The following is a 12,161-nucleotide window of genomic DNA, read 5'->3' on the forward strand; positions in this document are numbered from 1 at the left end:
TCCCATTTTTTTTACAGAAACAGTTCTATTTTGTGAGAGGAATATTACCTCTCCCAGTTCGTTTCTAATTCGTCGGTTGAATTCTTTGCCGTCTATACAGAGGAAGTCATCTCCGGGCTGCAGTATGCCACATTTGCTAGCGATGGCCCGAGCCGTGTTGATGTTGTCCCCTGTGACCATGCGCACCGTGATGCCAGCGCGCTGACACCTCTTAATGGCGTCAGGGACCTAGGGTGGAAGAAGAATACCTTACTGTCCATTTTTTCTCTTCAGATTATGGAAATGTGTGTTTTGCTTATAATCCAACGCCCCAGAGACACACTCACAAACACCTGCTTTCCTTTTTAGGGTGATTATACATGTACATTGTTGAGGGTTATAGCAGCACAAACATTTACATTCTTCAATTAATTGGACCTTTGCAACAAGGACCTTTGTTTGGGCTCCAATGGCCCTTTTACCTCTGGCCGTACGGGGTCCTCGATGCCCACCACACACAAACAGGTGAGGCTGGTGAGGATGTCAGTTTCGTTTTCCCAGTCAGGCTCGCCGTCGGCAGGGGGGAAGTCCCTGTAGGCCAGGCAGATGGTCCTGAGGCCCTCGGAGGCCATGGGCTCGATCACCTTCTTCACCACGTCATCTCTGTCCCTGGACTTGAAGACCTTAGCCTCCCCATTGGCTGTCATGATCTTACAACACCTGCGTTGAGATAAAAAGGGAATTTATTTTAGGTTTATATTAAGTTTATATACTGTATATATTAGGTTTATATTTATAAACTGTATATATTAGGTTTATATTTATATTAGGTTTATATAATGTATATATTAGGTCTATATTTATATACTGTATATATTAGGTTTATATTTATATACTGTATATATTAGGTTTGTATTAAGTTTATATTTATATTAGGTTTCTGACAAATAATACTGAGCAAGTTAATTTGTTGAGTTAATTTGCACGAAAGGGAAAAACAGAAAGTCCCGGCCTACTTCTTCAGGAGGATCTCTGATGCTCCTTTGCTGAACATGCGGTAGCTCCCATCTGCGTTCTTTAGCACCGTGCTCATGGACTTCCTGACTGAGTTGAAGGTGTAGACCTTGAAGAGCTTCTCCTCTGGGATCTCATTGCGGATGGTCATATAGTCCCGTCTCAGATCCAAGGCAAAGCCCAGCAAGGCACATTCAGTCTTGTTGCCCACTTGGCGTGGCAGCCCGCCCTCCTTCTCAGGAGACTGAGACAAACCATTTACACATTAAGGTCAGTTCCAAACTTCAAATCAGCTAACATAAATGAAATTCTTTACAAATATTTCCCATTGATATCAATGCATGATCGAAATGAAAGTCTAAGTACCCAGATCTCAAGAGGATTTGGCTCTGGCTTGAAATCCCTGACCTGGCACTCAATGTATTTAAACAGATGTCAATAAAAGATTGCCAAGAAAAGAGCTTTATTGCAGATCTTTTTGTGCTCTGTTTGCCAGAGTTGAAAATCTCAACAGAGTGAAATATTTTCACTTACCATGATCTTGGAAGTGTAAGCACAGTTGACTCCGATGCCCATAATGAGCAGGTTCAAGACTTTGCCTGGGATGAGGTCAGGCTCAGGAACCACCCTGTAGTGCCTGTCTCCCAGATAAGCCTGGACCACGGTCATCCTGTTCATGGTTAATGTCCCCGTTTTGTCAGAGCAGATGGCTGTGGCGTTGCCCATGGTTTCACAGGCATCCAGGTGCCTCACCAGGTTGTTGTCTTTCATCATTTTCTGAGGAAGAGAGGAGGCTATTATTTGTGATCTGGCAATGCGTTTCTTAATTACTCCTGTCTGAATTATACATACTGTATTAACATAGTAGTGATACCTACTTTGACAGAGTAGGCTAATGAGATGGTGACGGCCAAGGGGAGACCTTCGGGCACGGCCACCACTAGCACAGTTACACCAATGATGAAGAACTTGACACAGAACTGAATGTAGATGGGTGTGCAGTCCGCGACCCATGGTAGGCCCTGGATCCAGAAAGTGTCCACCATAAACAGAGTTATCAGGATGATTACTGTCAATCCCGACATGAACAGGCCTGGATAGGGGAAAGGATAGGAGTGAACACAATGAAAGAGAAAAATATCTTTAATGACGACAAACTGAGACAATCTGCTGTGGAAATCAAACGCACTTTCAGAATTCCGAATTTTGCTTGGCTGAAATAGAGGGCTTCCCTTGTGATGGTCTTACCTGCTTTGCCGATCTGCACCGCTAATTTGGTCAACTTCCCCTGGAGCACAGACTTTTCCTTCTTTGGTAGGTTAGCTTTCTTCTTCTCCTCTCCTCCGTCGTCACAGTTTAGGGGCTGCATCTCCACGCCTGCACCACCCTTAGACTTACCTGAGGGAGACGAGAGGATGGGTTCAAATGAAATTAAGTTGAAATAGAGACATTTTGGGAAACATCGGGTTCACATCTAATTCACAACATGGGCCCATCAAAACAAATTTCCTCAGAGATGACAAGAGTGTAACTATACTCTATAACTATACTCACCGAGTAACTATGCTCTCTGAGTAACTAACTATACTCCATGAGTAACTAACTATACTCCATGAGTAACTAACTATACTCCAGAAGTGGATATATTCCCTGAGTAACTAACTGAACTCCCCGAGTAACTAACTATACACCCTAAGCAGCTACACTCCCTGAGTAAATAACTATACTACCGGAATAAATTAGACTCTCTGAGTAACTAACTATACTCTCTGAGTAACTAACAATAGTCCTTGAGTAACTATACTCCCTGAGTAATTATACTCCCTGAGTGTAAGGAATAAGATAAGGCATAAGGCAGTAAAAACCAGGAGAAAACTACTTCTACACTATCAATACTGTAACATTCCCTTCAGTTCTCTCTTTATTTTTTCCAGATACATTAGATAAAAAAAGTCAAACATTAGCAAACATGAGCACCTCATAATACAATAATTGTAATAAGAATTGTTGATGCATCCAATTAACAAATAATTAAATGGGGGAAATAAAATAGTACATTGGTGTGTAAGGATTCCTAGTTGGATGGCAGGGGTTGTTGATACTGCCTGGAGACGGATAGGGGGTGCTATTCTATGTAATACACCGCAGTGACACTATGGTGTTTGGCTCGCAGTCTTTAATCCTAGTCTGGGGATTATTGCTCTTTCTTGGCTGAGATTCTCTACAAGCCAATCCAACCGCCATCATCCCAAAACATGCTGTAAATGTACAAACACACACGCACTAGAACCCTAAATACTCAACACGTTATAAACGGAAGTAAAGGCACCTTGTTCATCCAGGCAAATGTGTGAGTTAGCGTGTGTGTGTAAGTGTTTAAGTGTGCTGATCCGAAAACAGTACAGGTTGTTAGCTAAAGGAAGAAAAGCGGAGGGGGAAAGCAGCTGCTGAGATTAAGAGCTGTAATCTCCTTGGTCCTAATCACCATGAGCGGAGTCAAGAGCACCTGCTGCTCGGACCACAGGGACACACACATTACCATATGCCCTAAGCGAAACACAGGGCCGCACCGGCGGCCGGAGCGAATCGTAGCGAGGCCTAGCTCAGACTTTACCCACCTCACGCAGACCAGATCATACAGAGTCTATATAAACACACAAACCAAACTATACAGTACTCAATATAAACACACCATGCTCGTGAAGTGCACACAAATAAAAATTAGCAGCTTCAATATAGATATAACACACAATAACAAACCTACCTTTCTTGTTTTTCTCGTCTTTCTTATCTGTGGAGAGAAAGAAACGACTGCACTTAAAAACGTATCCATTTACACATCAGCAAAGAGCTTCTCACTTTTGCTGAGTGGCAAAACCCTTCTAGTTGTAATGTGTTCCCTTGGATGTGAGTTTTATTGACGGATAGCCTTTATACATCACATTGGAAACTAAGAGGTGTAAATGCTATGACATGCATTCCTGTCTCAACTCCCTAATAGTGTACTCCCTCACTATGACAATCCCCTGATCAATGATACTGGGATTACAGACTTAAACACAACGCTCCCCTAACACTCTTGGCAGGAAGCTAAGGCCCAGGTTGTTTAATTCACAGGCAGTAACTGTTTTTAGCCGGGTGTGACAGGAGAGAGGTTCATGGTCCAACTGACCCAACTGCAGCCAGTTAACTGATATGTTAACCAACAGAGATCTTAAATCTGCATCTTCTATAGTGCTCCCACATGCTGTTTTTAACATGCACCACAATTCAGCTATTGAAACTGTTTGTGTATTGTGGTGTAAAGTGGGAACTTTGTTATTCAGTGTTTTTATCATTGGTCCAGCATCTGAGTGGAAGTATTGAATGTGCATGTCACTCACACACCCTTGGCAGACATCTTATTGTTGAAGATAGTTTAAACATTTTTAGACATTTTAATAGATGACCCAAAGCCAAAAACGTCGTTTTACTATCTCTCTTGAATGATTGATTGACCACTTCAGTTAATAAAGGGTGAATAACCTTGTCTGACATCACCTCTATGGAAGCAAATAGCTTTATGTCATGCCACTGGCACAATGTAGCAAGTGTATGCCTTATAGGATAAATGATAGCATAATCGAATATGTTATAGCACTTGTTGGACAGAGTTTTTCAAAACAATTCCATTTTATGTTTACTCCTATGGTGAGTCTCAATCAAAAGCAAGTAGGTATATTCCTAACAGTTAATACAATGGACAGAGGTGAGAGGTTCATTTGACACATTTAGTGACAGATGGCTATGAAAGTACAATCCAGTTCAACATACTTTTCTTGTCCAGTTTGTCTTTCTTGTCCTTCTTTTCTTTCTTCTCTTTCTTTTTCCTCTCATTCTCTTTCTTCTTCTCCTCTTTCTCCCTCTTTTTCCTTTCCTTCTCCGCCTTTTCGTCCTCATCGTCATCTTCGTCTTCCTCGGCTCCAAGTAGTGTGAAAATGATGCCGGTCTGGGAGTTGACACCTACTGCTGTGATCAATATCTTCCCAGAACCCTCCATGACGTGGGTACCTGACGAAAGAAAAGACAGACATGATCACAGGAACCTAAACAATGGAATCTCTCCAACTAAAATGGGATGGTAATTTTTCAGATTTTTATTGCATGTTTGAGAAAAGTGAAGAGGGGCATCTGTTAAATATGTAATTAAACTTGTATGGCCTAACAGTATCTATGGAGGAATAGAGAGCGTGCTGTTTCAAGTAGCTGTTGACTCCTAAGAGCTCTTAAGAAGAGTGATTGACAGTAATAGGAAAAGGCTATGCACCAAACAGATATTTAACTTCAGAATGTATTAAAATTAGGTTAAGATTAGAGTTACGAGGTAGGGTAAGTGTTAGGGTCAGGTCTAAGGGTTTGGTTAAGGTTAGGGTAAAGGTAAGGGACAGTTTTAAGTTTTGGCTAGTCGGTTTAAGCGTCAGCTGTGTCCTTATAGCCTCTCCCGCAACAATAATATATACCAGGCTTTTTTGGTCATGATAGACAGGGCATGAGTAGTAATGTTGTTATTCTCTACTTGAGTAGTAATGGAAAATCTAATTGTCCATTCCATCACCTAAATTCCCATTCATTCACTTTTTTTGGGTGCTTGCCAGTGCCACAGCAAAAACAGTATTTCAAGGGAGAAAAACAAGTGCCTCAATCTATTATCATCTCTCAGTAGCAGTCTACAAACAAGCAGACCCATGCGGTCGTGTTGTGCAGTGGCAGTCAAGCCTTCAAGCTACAATCCATGAGGAAGTTTGATTAAAGTGATGCTCCAAAAGGTTTTGCATCATTTCAGCCAGTAAATTTGAAAGTAGTGCTCACAAAGAGTAGCTGCTGCCTTGGCAAATATGAGACAAAACGGGTCCCCGAAATTGGTCACAATTGTCTACTACGTCATCCATTTCGTATGATATGTTGCGAATTGCATGGGGCTATGGCCCATGACGTGAACATGCAAAACCGATGAGGGAGAAGAGCCCTTCTCAAATGGAACAGCAATCTGTTGTCAACAAGGCAGGATGATGCATCATTCAGAAACCAGAAAATATATGTTTGAATTTTCAAACTACTTTTCATTGAGAAGGCAGATAAAGCCTGTTAATCAAAATCAATCATGTTTGCATGTGAAAACACAGAATCCTACTCATTACTCCACGTGCTTAAAACTACGTAACCTTTGTTTTGAGCCAACTTCGCCGTTGGCCAGAACGAGGGCACCTGGCTCACGCCCGGGAGGCAACTCAGTTCCAAAACGAATGCAATCAACGCTAACCCGCTTCACCCGGGACGCGCTCGGGGCATTAACAGAACGCCCTCATTAATTAAAACAATAACAAAGCGGCACCCCGCCTCTGTTTCTTTAAAAAGCTGAGTGATGGGCCTGGATAAATGTAAGCACTCTCAAATTCATAGAACAAGAAATGGATGCAAGGACTGACCATCCATGATAATATTATTTTTTTATTTAACATTTATTTAACTAGGCAAGTCAGTTAAGAACACATTTTTATTTACAATGACGGCCTACCCCGACCAAACCCGGACAATGCTGGGCCAATAGTGCGCCGCCCTGTGGGACTCCCAATCACGGCCGGATGTGATACAGCCTGGATATCAAAATTACATTTTTAACCATGTTTTGAGGCTATACAGTGTTTGTTTAATGTTGTTGATAAACATTGTAGTAAAACAAGCTTTTGATGGGGTACAACAGTTGAACAAAGCTCATGAGGCATTTATAAAGTAATTTTTTCAAGAATCAATATCATTCACTAATAAGTTTTTAAAAATGTACTTATCAACTAAGGATTGTAGCTTGAAAGGGGAGCGATACCACTGGGCGTTATACAGTCTGATCCATATTGGATTTGTAACTAGACATCAGCCATATTATATGGAGAGAGGAAGGCTCATCATCATTACCTGACAGCAGCATGGGATCGTTGTCCAATGTCTTCTTGACATGGTCAGATTCACCGGTGAGAGAGCTTTCATCGATTTTCAAATCATTTCCCTGGATCAATACACCATCAGCAGGAAGAAGGTCACCTGGAAAAACATACACCAGACTGTTCAGCTGGGTGAGTTCGCTCATTTACCCCAGATTCAGACAGAGGGAAAAAGTAGGATTGAAGATGCTCTTTGGTTTTAGGGCACACACACACATATGCAAGCTAGCACACGGACACAAATAAACACAGAACAGCATTTTTCTTTCAGGACCATACCGTATTTCACTTGTGCAACATCGCCGACGACGATCTCAGCCACGTGGATCTGGATGACTTGGCCTCCGCGGACCACCGTAAACTTCTGCTCCTGTTCAATACGGCTCTGCAGCCCGCGGAACTGCTTCTCTTTACTCCAGTCGTTGAACGCTGTCACCAGGACCACACAGACGACGGACAGGAGGATGGCTGCACCCTCAATCCAGCCCGCGTCTGCCTCCCCCTCATCCTCCACTCCTCCCGCTGCCTTTCCACAATCTGAAAGAAAGGGACAGTTGTCACTATCTGGACGTGCTACAAAGGACAGAAGTACACTGCATTCCCTCCAGAATTGTGTTTTTATACCTTGGCCTAACCCTAAATTGAGGACAAGTAGCTCATTCATTCTGATGACATTGTCAATTTTGTCTTTGGTAGCATGGCCATTACCCAAAGGATCCCACAGAAAGTATCCTACAATGATTATAAAACAGGAAGTACACTGTCTTGATCACAGGAAGTACACTCGCGACCCACTACTGCCACTGAAGTCCTTTGTGGAATGGGATTATGGATTGATTGACGTGTATCAGTATCAGAGTGAACCCCTTTATGATTAGATAATAGGCAGGATATTCACACTTTGTACCAAGCTATATCTCTTTCTATCAACAAAGTCAGAGACTTGTGACAATCCCCAGGAAGACACAGCAATAAAGTGCCGTCTGAAATTAGATCTGCTTGTTTTGGTCTGCAATGAAATCCCAACTATCCATCCAATAACCAATTACCAGCAACTGCCGAAACCAGACGCATGTATGACTGCATGCATGAAGTTTACAGTTGCAAAGTAGCAACAATCAGATCTTTTGGTATTTGATTGAGTAAATATGAATCACCTGGTGATTAATCCATTAGAGCAGGTATTCCCAAACTGGGGTACCCCCAGGGGTACGTGCAATGCCGTGGGGGGTACGCCAAATAAAAATGTGATTCACATTTTCAAACAGTACATTTATATTTTCCAACGGGGCTATACATTTGGGTGATGTTTTTTTCTCGCCTGAGTAGCCTCGTTTCACTGCCAAAAATAAAATTAAACCATCTAGTGTTCAGCAAAATAACAACACAATGTCAAATACAGGTAGCCTAGTCCAATAATTAACATCCAATCACATTAACTGTTACTCTGTCTCGGGAAACCTTCACTCTTGCGCAGACATTTAGAAACAAAACATGACAATTTGAAAAATAAGCCACAGGAGTTTATTGAGCGAGAATAAAGACGACTTTCGAGAAGTAAGACATGTATAAAAGCAACAGATACCATTAATAAGAAGGGGCTAGAAGCTGAGCTACCGAGTGGCTAGGACAGGCAAGCCCCATACTATTGTGGAGGACTTACTTCTTCCTGCTGCCGCGGATATGGCTGGGACAATGCTGAGGGAAAAGGCCAAAAAAACTATACAGACAATGTCTTCATCAAACAACACTGTTTCACAACGCATCAGTGACATGGCAGGAGATGTTTTGAATCAACTACTCCTTCGCATACAAGCCAGTGAATTATATGCGTTACAGCTGGATGAGTCAACAGACGTGGCGTGCCTGGCACAGCTCCTGGTTTATGTCTGTTCTGTTTATGTGGAGTCCTTTAAGGAAGATATCCTCTTCTGCAAACCACTGGAAACCAGGACAACATGAGAGGATATTTGGACAGCTTTGTGACATCAAATGGACTTTGGTGGTCAGGATGTGTTGGTATCTGTACTGATGGCGTAAAAGCCATGACAGGGAGACATAGTGGAGTGGTAACGTGAGTGCAAGCAGTTGCTCCTGACGCCACTTGGGTACACTGCAACATCCACCGAGAGGCTCTTGCTGCCAAGGGAATGCCTGACAGTTTGAAATACATTTTGGACACTACAATTGTAAATAACTTTGTTAAAGCAAGGCCTCTGAACTCTTGTGTATTTTCTGAACTATGCAATGATATGTGCAGCGACCATGTAATGCTTTTACAACATACAGAAGTGCTTTGGTTATCAATGGGCAAAGTATTGACACGTTTTTTAAATTGAGAGACGAGCTCAAAGTTTTCTTTACTGACCATAATTTCACTTGTCTGACTGCTTGCATGATGACGAGTTTCTCACACGACTGGCCTATCTGGGTGATGTTTTTTCTCGCCTGAATGATCTGAATCTAGGATTACAGGGACTCTCTGCAACCATATTCAATGTCCGGGACAGAATTGAGGCTAAGAAGTTGGAGCTCTTTTCTGTCTGCATTAAAAAGGACAACACACAGGTCTTTCCATCATTGTATTTTTTCTGTGTGGAAATGAACTCAAGCTTACAAACAATGTCAAATTTGATATAGCGAAGCACCTGAGTGAGCTGGGTGCGCAATTACCCAGGTACTTTCCCAAAACAGATGACATAACAACTGGATTCGTTATCCCTTGCATGCCCTGCCTCCAGTCCACTTACTGATATCTGAACAAGAGACCCTCATCGAAATTGCAACAAGCAGTTCTGTGAAAATTGAATTTAATCAGAAGCCACTGCCAGATTTCTGGATAGGGCTGCGCTCAGAGTTTCTTGCCTTGGCAAATCACACTGTTAAGACACTGATGCCCATTGCAACCACGTACCTATGTGAGAGTGGATTCTCGGCCCTCACTAGCATGAAAACTAAATACAGGCACAGACTGTGTGTGGAAAATGATTTAAGACTGAGACTATCTACAATACCAGCAGCATACCACCCTGCATACCACTGCTGGCTTGCTTCTGAAGCTAAGCAGGGTTGGTCCTGGTCAGTCCCTGGGTGGGAGACTAGATGCTGCTGGAAGTGGTGTTGGAGCGCCAGTAGGAGGCACTCTTTCCTCTGGTCGAAAAAAATATCCCAATGCCCCAGGGCAGTGATTGGGGACACTGCCCTGTGTAGGGTGCCGTCTTTCGGATGAGACGTTAAACGGGTGTCCTGACTCTCTGAGGTCATTAAAGATCCCATGGCACTTATCGTAAGAGTAGGGGTGTTAACCCTGGTGTCCTGGCTAAATTCCCAATCTGGCCCTCAAACCATCACGGTCACCTAATAATCCCCAGTTTACAATTGGCTCTTTCATCCCCCTCCTCTTCCCTGTAACTATTCCCCAGGTCGTTGCTGCAAATGAGAATGTGTTCTCAGTCAACTTACCTGGTAAAATAATGGATAAATAAAATACAATCCAACATTGCAGAGTTATGTGCATCCTTTCAAGCACACCCTTCTCATTAACCTGTGTTGAGTTATTTACAATTTTCAATGAACAAATAAGGTTTCATATGTAAGATGGCTAAATAAAGAGCAAAATTATTGATTATTGTTATATTATTATTTGTGCCCTGGTCCTATAAGAGCTCTTTGTCACTTCCCATGAGCCGGGTTGTGACAAAAACTCACACTCATTCTTATGTTTAATAAATGTATCGTGTAACGGGCTTACAATGATGGCAAAAAACAACATTTGAGAGTGCGCTGACCCTGGTGCTAGAGGGGGTTCGCAGCTGGATGTTGAATGTTTGAAGGGGTACGGGACTATAAAAAGTTTGGGAAGCACTGCATTAGAGGACATGGTATTTCAAATAAAGAGTAGATACTTACTTTCTCTTTCGGCATCTGGAGGTCTATAAAAAGAAAGGCCTAATGAAATGATGGCTGCCACTTCTAGGATAATTAGTGTCACATCTTGCAACGCTTCCCACACTAACTGAAGAAATGTTTTTGGCTTTTTTGGAGGTATAACGTTCTGTCCAAACTCCTCTTTCCTTCTGGCGATGTCGTCAGCATGCCCTCCTAATCCTAGAGACGAAGGAGGGAAAGGAATTATTAACAACTGTATGGCATTTTGTATTGTCTAGAATTCATATAGTATCAGATACAGATATAGGACCTTAATCTGAGCCATAATAATACTGCAGCAACAGGAAAGGTGAATTATTATGTGAAATATTATTGATGGACATTTTCGTAGGGACATAAACTTCAGAAGCGTTTTTAAACCTCCTGCATTGCAGGAAAGATCTGCAACGGGATGATAATCTGTACATGCATCCCAAAATGAATAGAAGAATAGTGTTACTCTCCCCCCTGGTTGAACTCCCATTTCTGAGCAAAGTAATGCAGACCTGTCTGTTTGAACTTTTCATTATGTTCACACACTGAACAGCAGAAACAGAACCTGTCAAGAACGGTTAGAGTTGTTTGTTTTTGGAAGCTTTCTAACCTGAAGCTTTAGACCTTTGTGGTGGCTCTGCATGGGCTGTGTTCATGACTAAACCTGACAAAGGTCGGAGGACCATGAACACTGCCCACGGAATGTTACATCACAAGGGTCTTAAGAACAGGCTAGGCAAATCAATGCCATTCAAAGCCCTCATCTGCCCTCAAACAACATGCTAGACTCAACAGTATGTTAAATAGCACTGGCATGCGCAAAAAGACCACTCAAAATACTTGCAGTAAGATGTATATTTTTTTTACGTTGTCCATGATGGCAATACTATGCAGATACTGTGCAGATACCATGCAGATACCAACAGTCAGTATGGGATCCTGTTTTATGATGCACCTGCGAGCTGCAATATTCCAATATCTTTGGTAAGATTTTTGTTATTTTGCAGACAGAAAGTGTCACACCAAAACCTTTTTGATGGACACGTGTTCTCGCTGCAAGGTGCTTCATAATGCAACCAGATCTGAGATTGTAGTGACTGTACTTTTCTTCACATTTAATCATTGATTTAAAGAAAATGATGACAAAGACATACATTTCCATTAGGTGATTCTGCCTCTGCCCCGCTGATACAGAAAGCAAACTGATCTAATCTCTGAGCCAAATGGACAGGCAAAAGACGTCACACAACAAACTCGCTTTACTCCTCTTAT

At 42.2% G+C, this 12,161-nt stretch overlaps 1 protein-coding gene across 1 annotated transcript in view; it reads right to left on the reverse strand.

Annotated features, from left to right (window-relative positions):
* Positions 1–12,161, reverse strand: part of LOC139577533 (plasma membrane calcium-transporting ATPase 1-like) — a 41,125-nt gene that overhangs the window by 4,580 nt on the left and 24,384 nt on the right. Inside the window, exons 3-13 of the mRNA XM_071404575.1 lie at positions 10,878–11,075; positions 7,248–7,505; positions 6,943–7,068; positions 4,807–5,043; positions 3,758–3,784; positions 2,242–2,391; positions 1,872–2,086; positions 1,528–1,770; positions 996–1,237; positions 462–699; positions 49–228 (exon numbers count right to left, since the gene is read on the reverse strand). Coding sequence (XP_071260676.1) covers positions 49–228; positions 462–699; positions 996–1,237; positions 1,528–1,770; positions 1,872–2,086; positions 2,242–2,391; positions 3,758–3,784; positions 4,807–5,043; positions 6,943–7,068; positions 7,248–7,505; positions 10,878–11,075 — 2,114 coding nt within the window. The remainder of the gene's footprint in view (positions 1–48; positions 229–461; positions 700–995; positions 1,238–1,527; positions 1,771–1,871; positions 2,087–2,241; positions 2,392–3,757; positions 3,785–4,806; positions 5,044–6,942; positions 7,069–7,247; positions 7,506–10,877; positions 11,076–12,161) is intronic.

Source organism: Salvelinus alpinus, chromosome 6 (assembly GCF_045679555.1).
Source record: "Salvelinus alpinus chromosome 6, SLU_Salpinus.1, whole genome shotgun sequence".
In the NCBI taxonomy this organism is placed as follows: domain Eukaryota; kingdom Metazoa; phylum Chordata; class Actinopteri; order Salmoniformes; family Salmonidae; genus Salvelinus; species Salvelinus alpinus.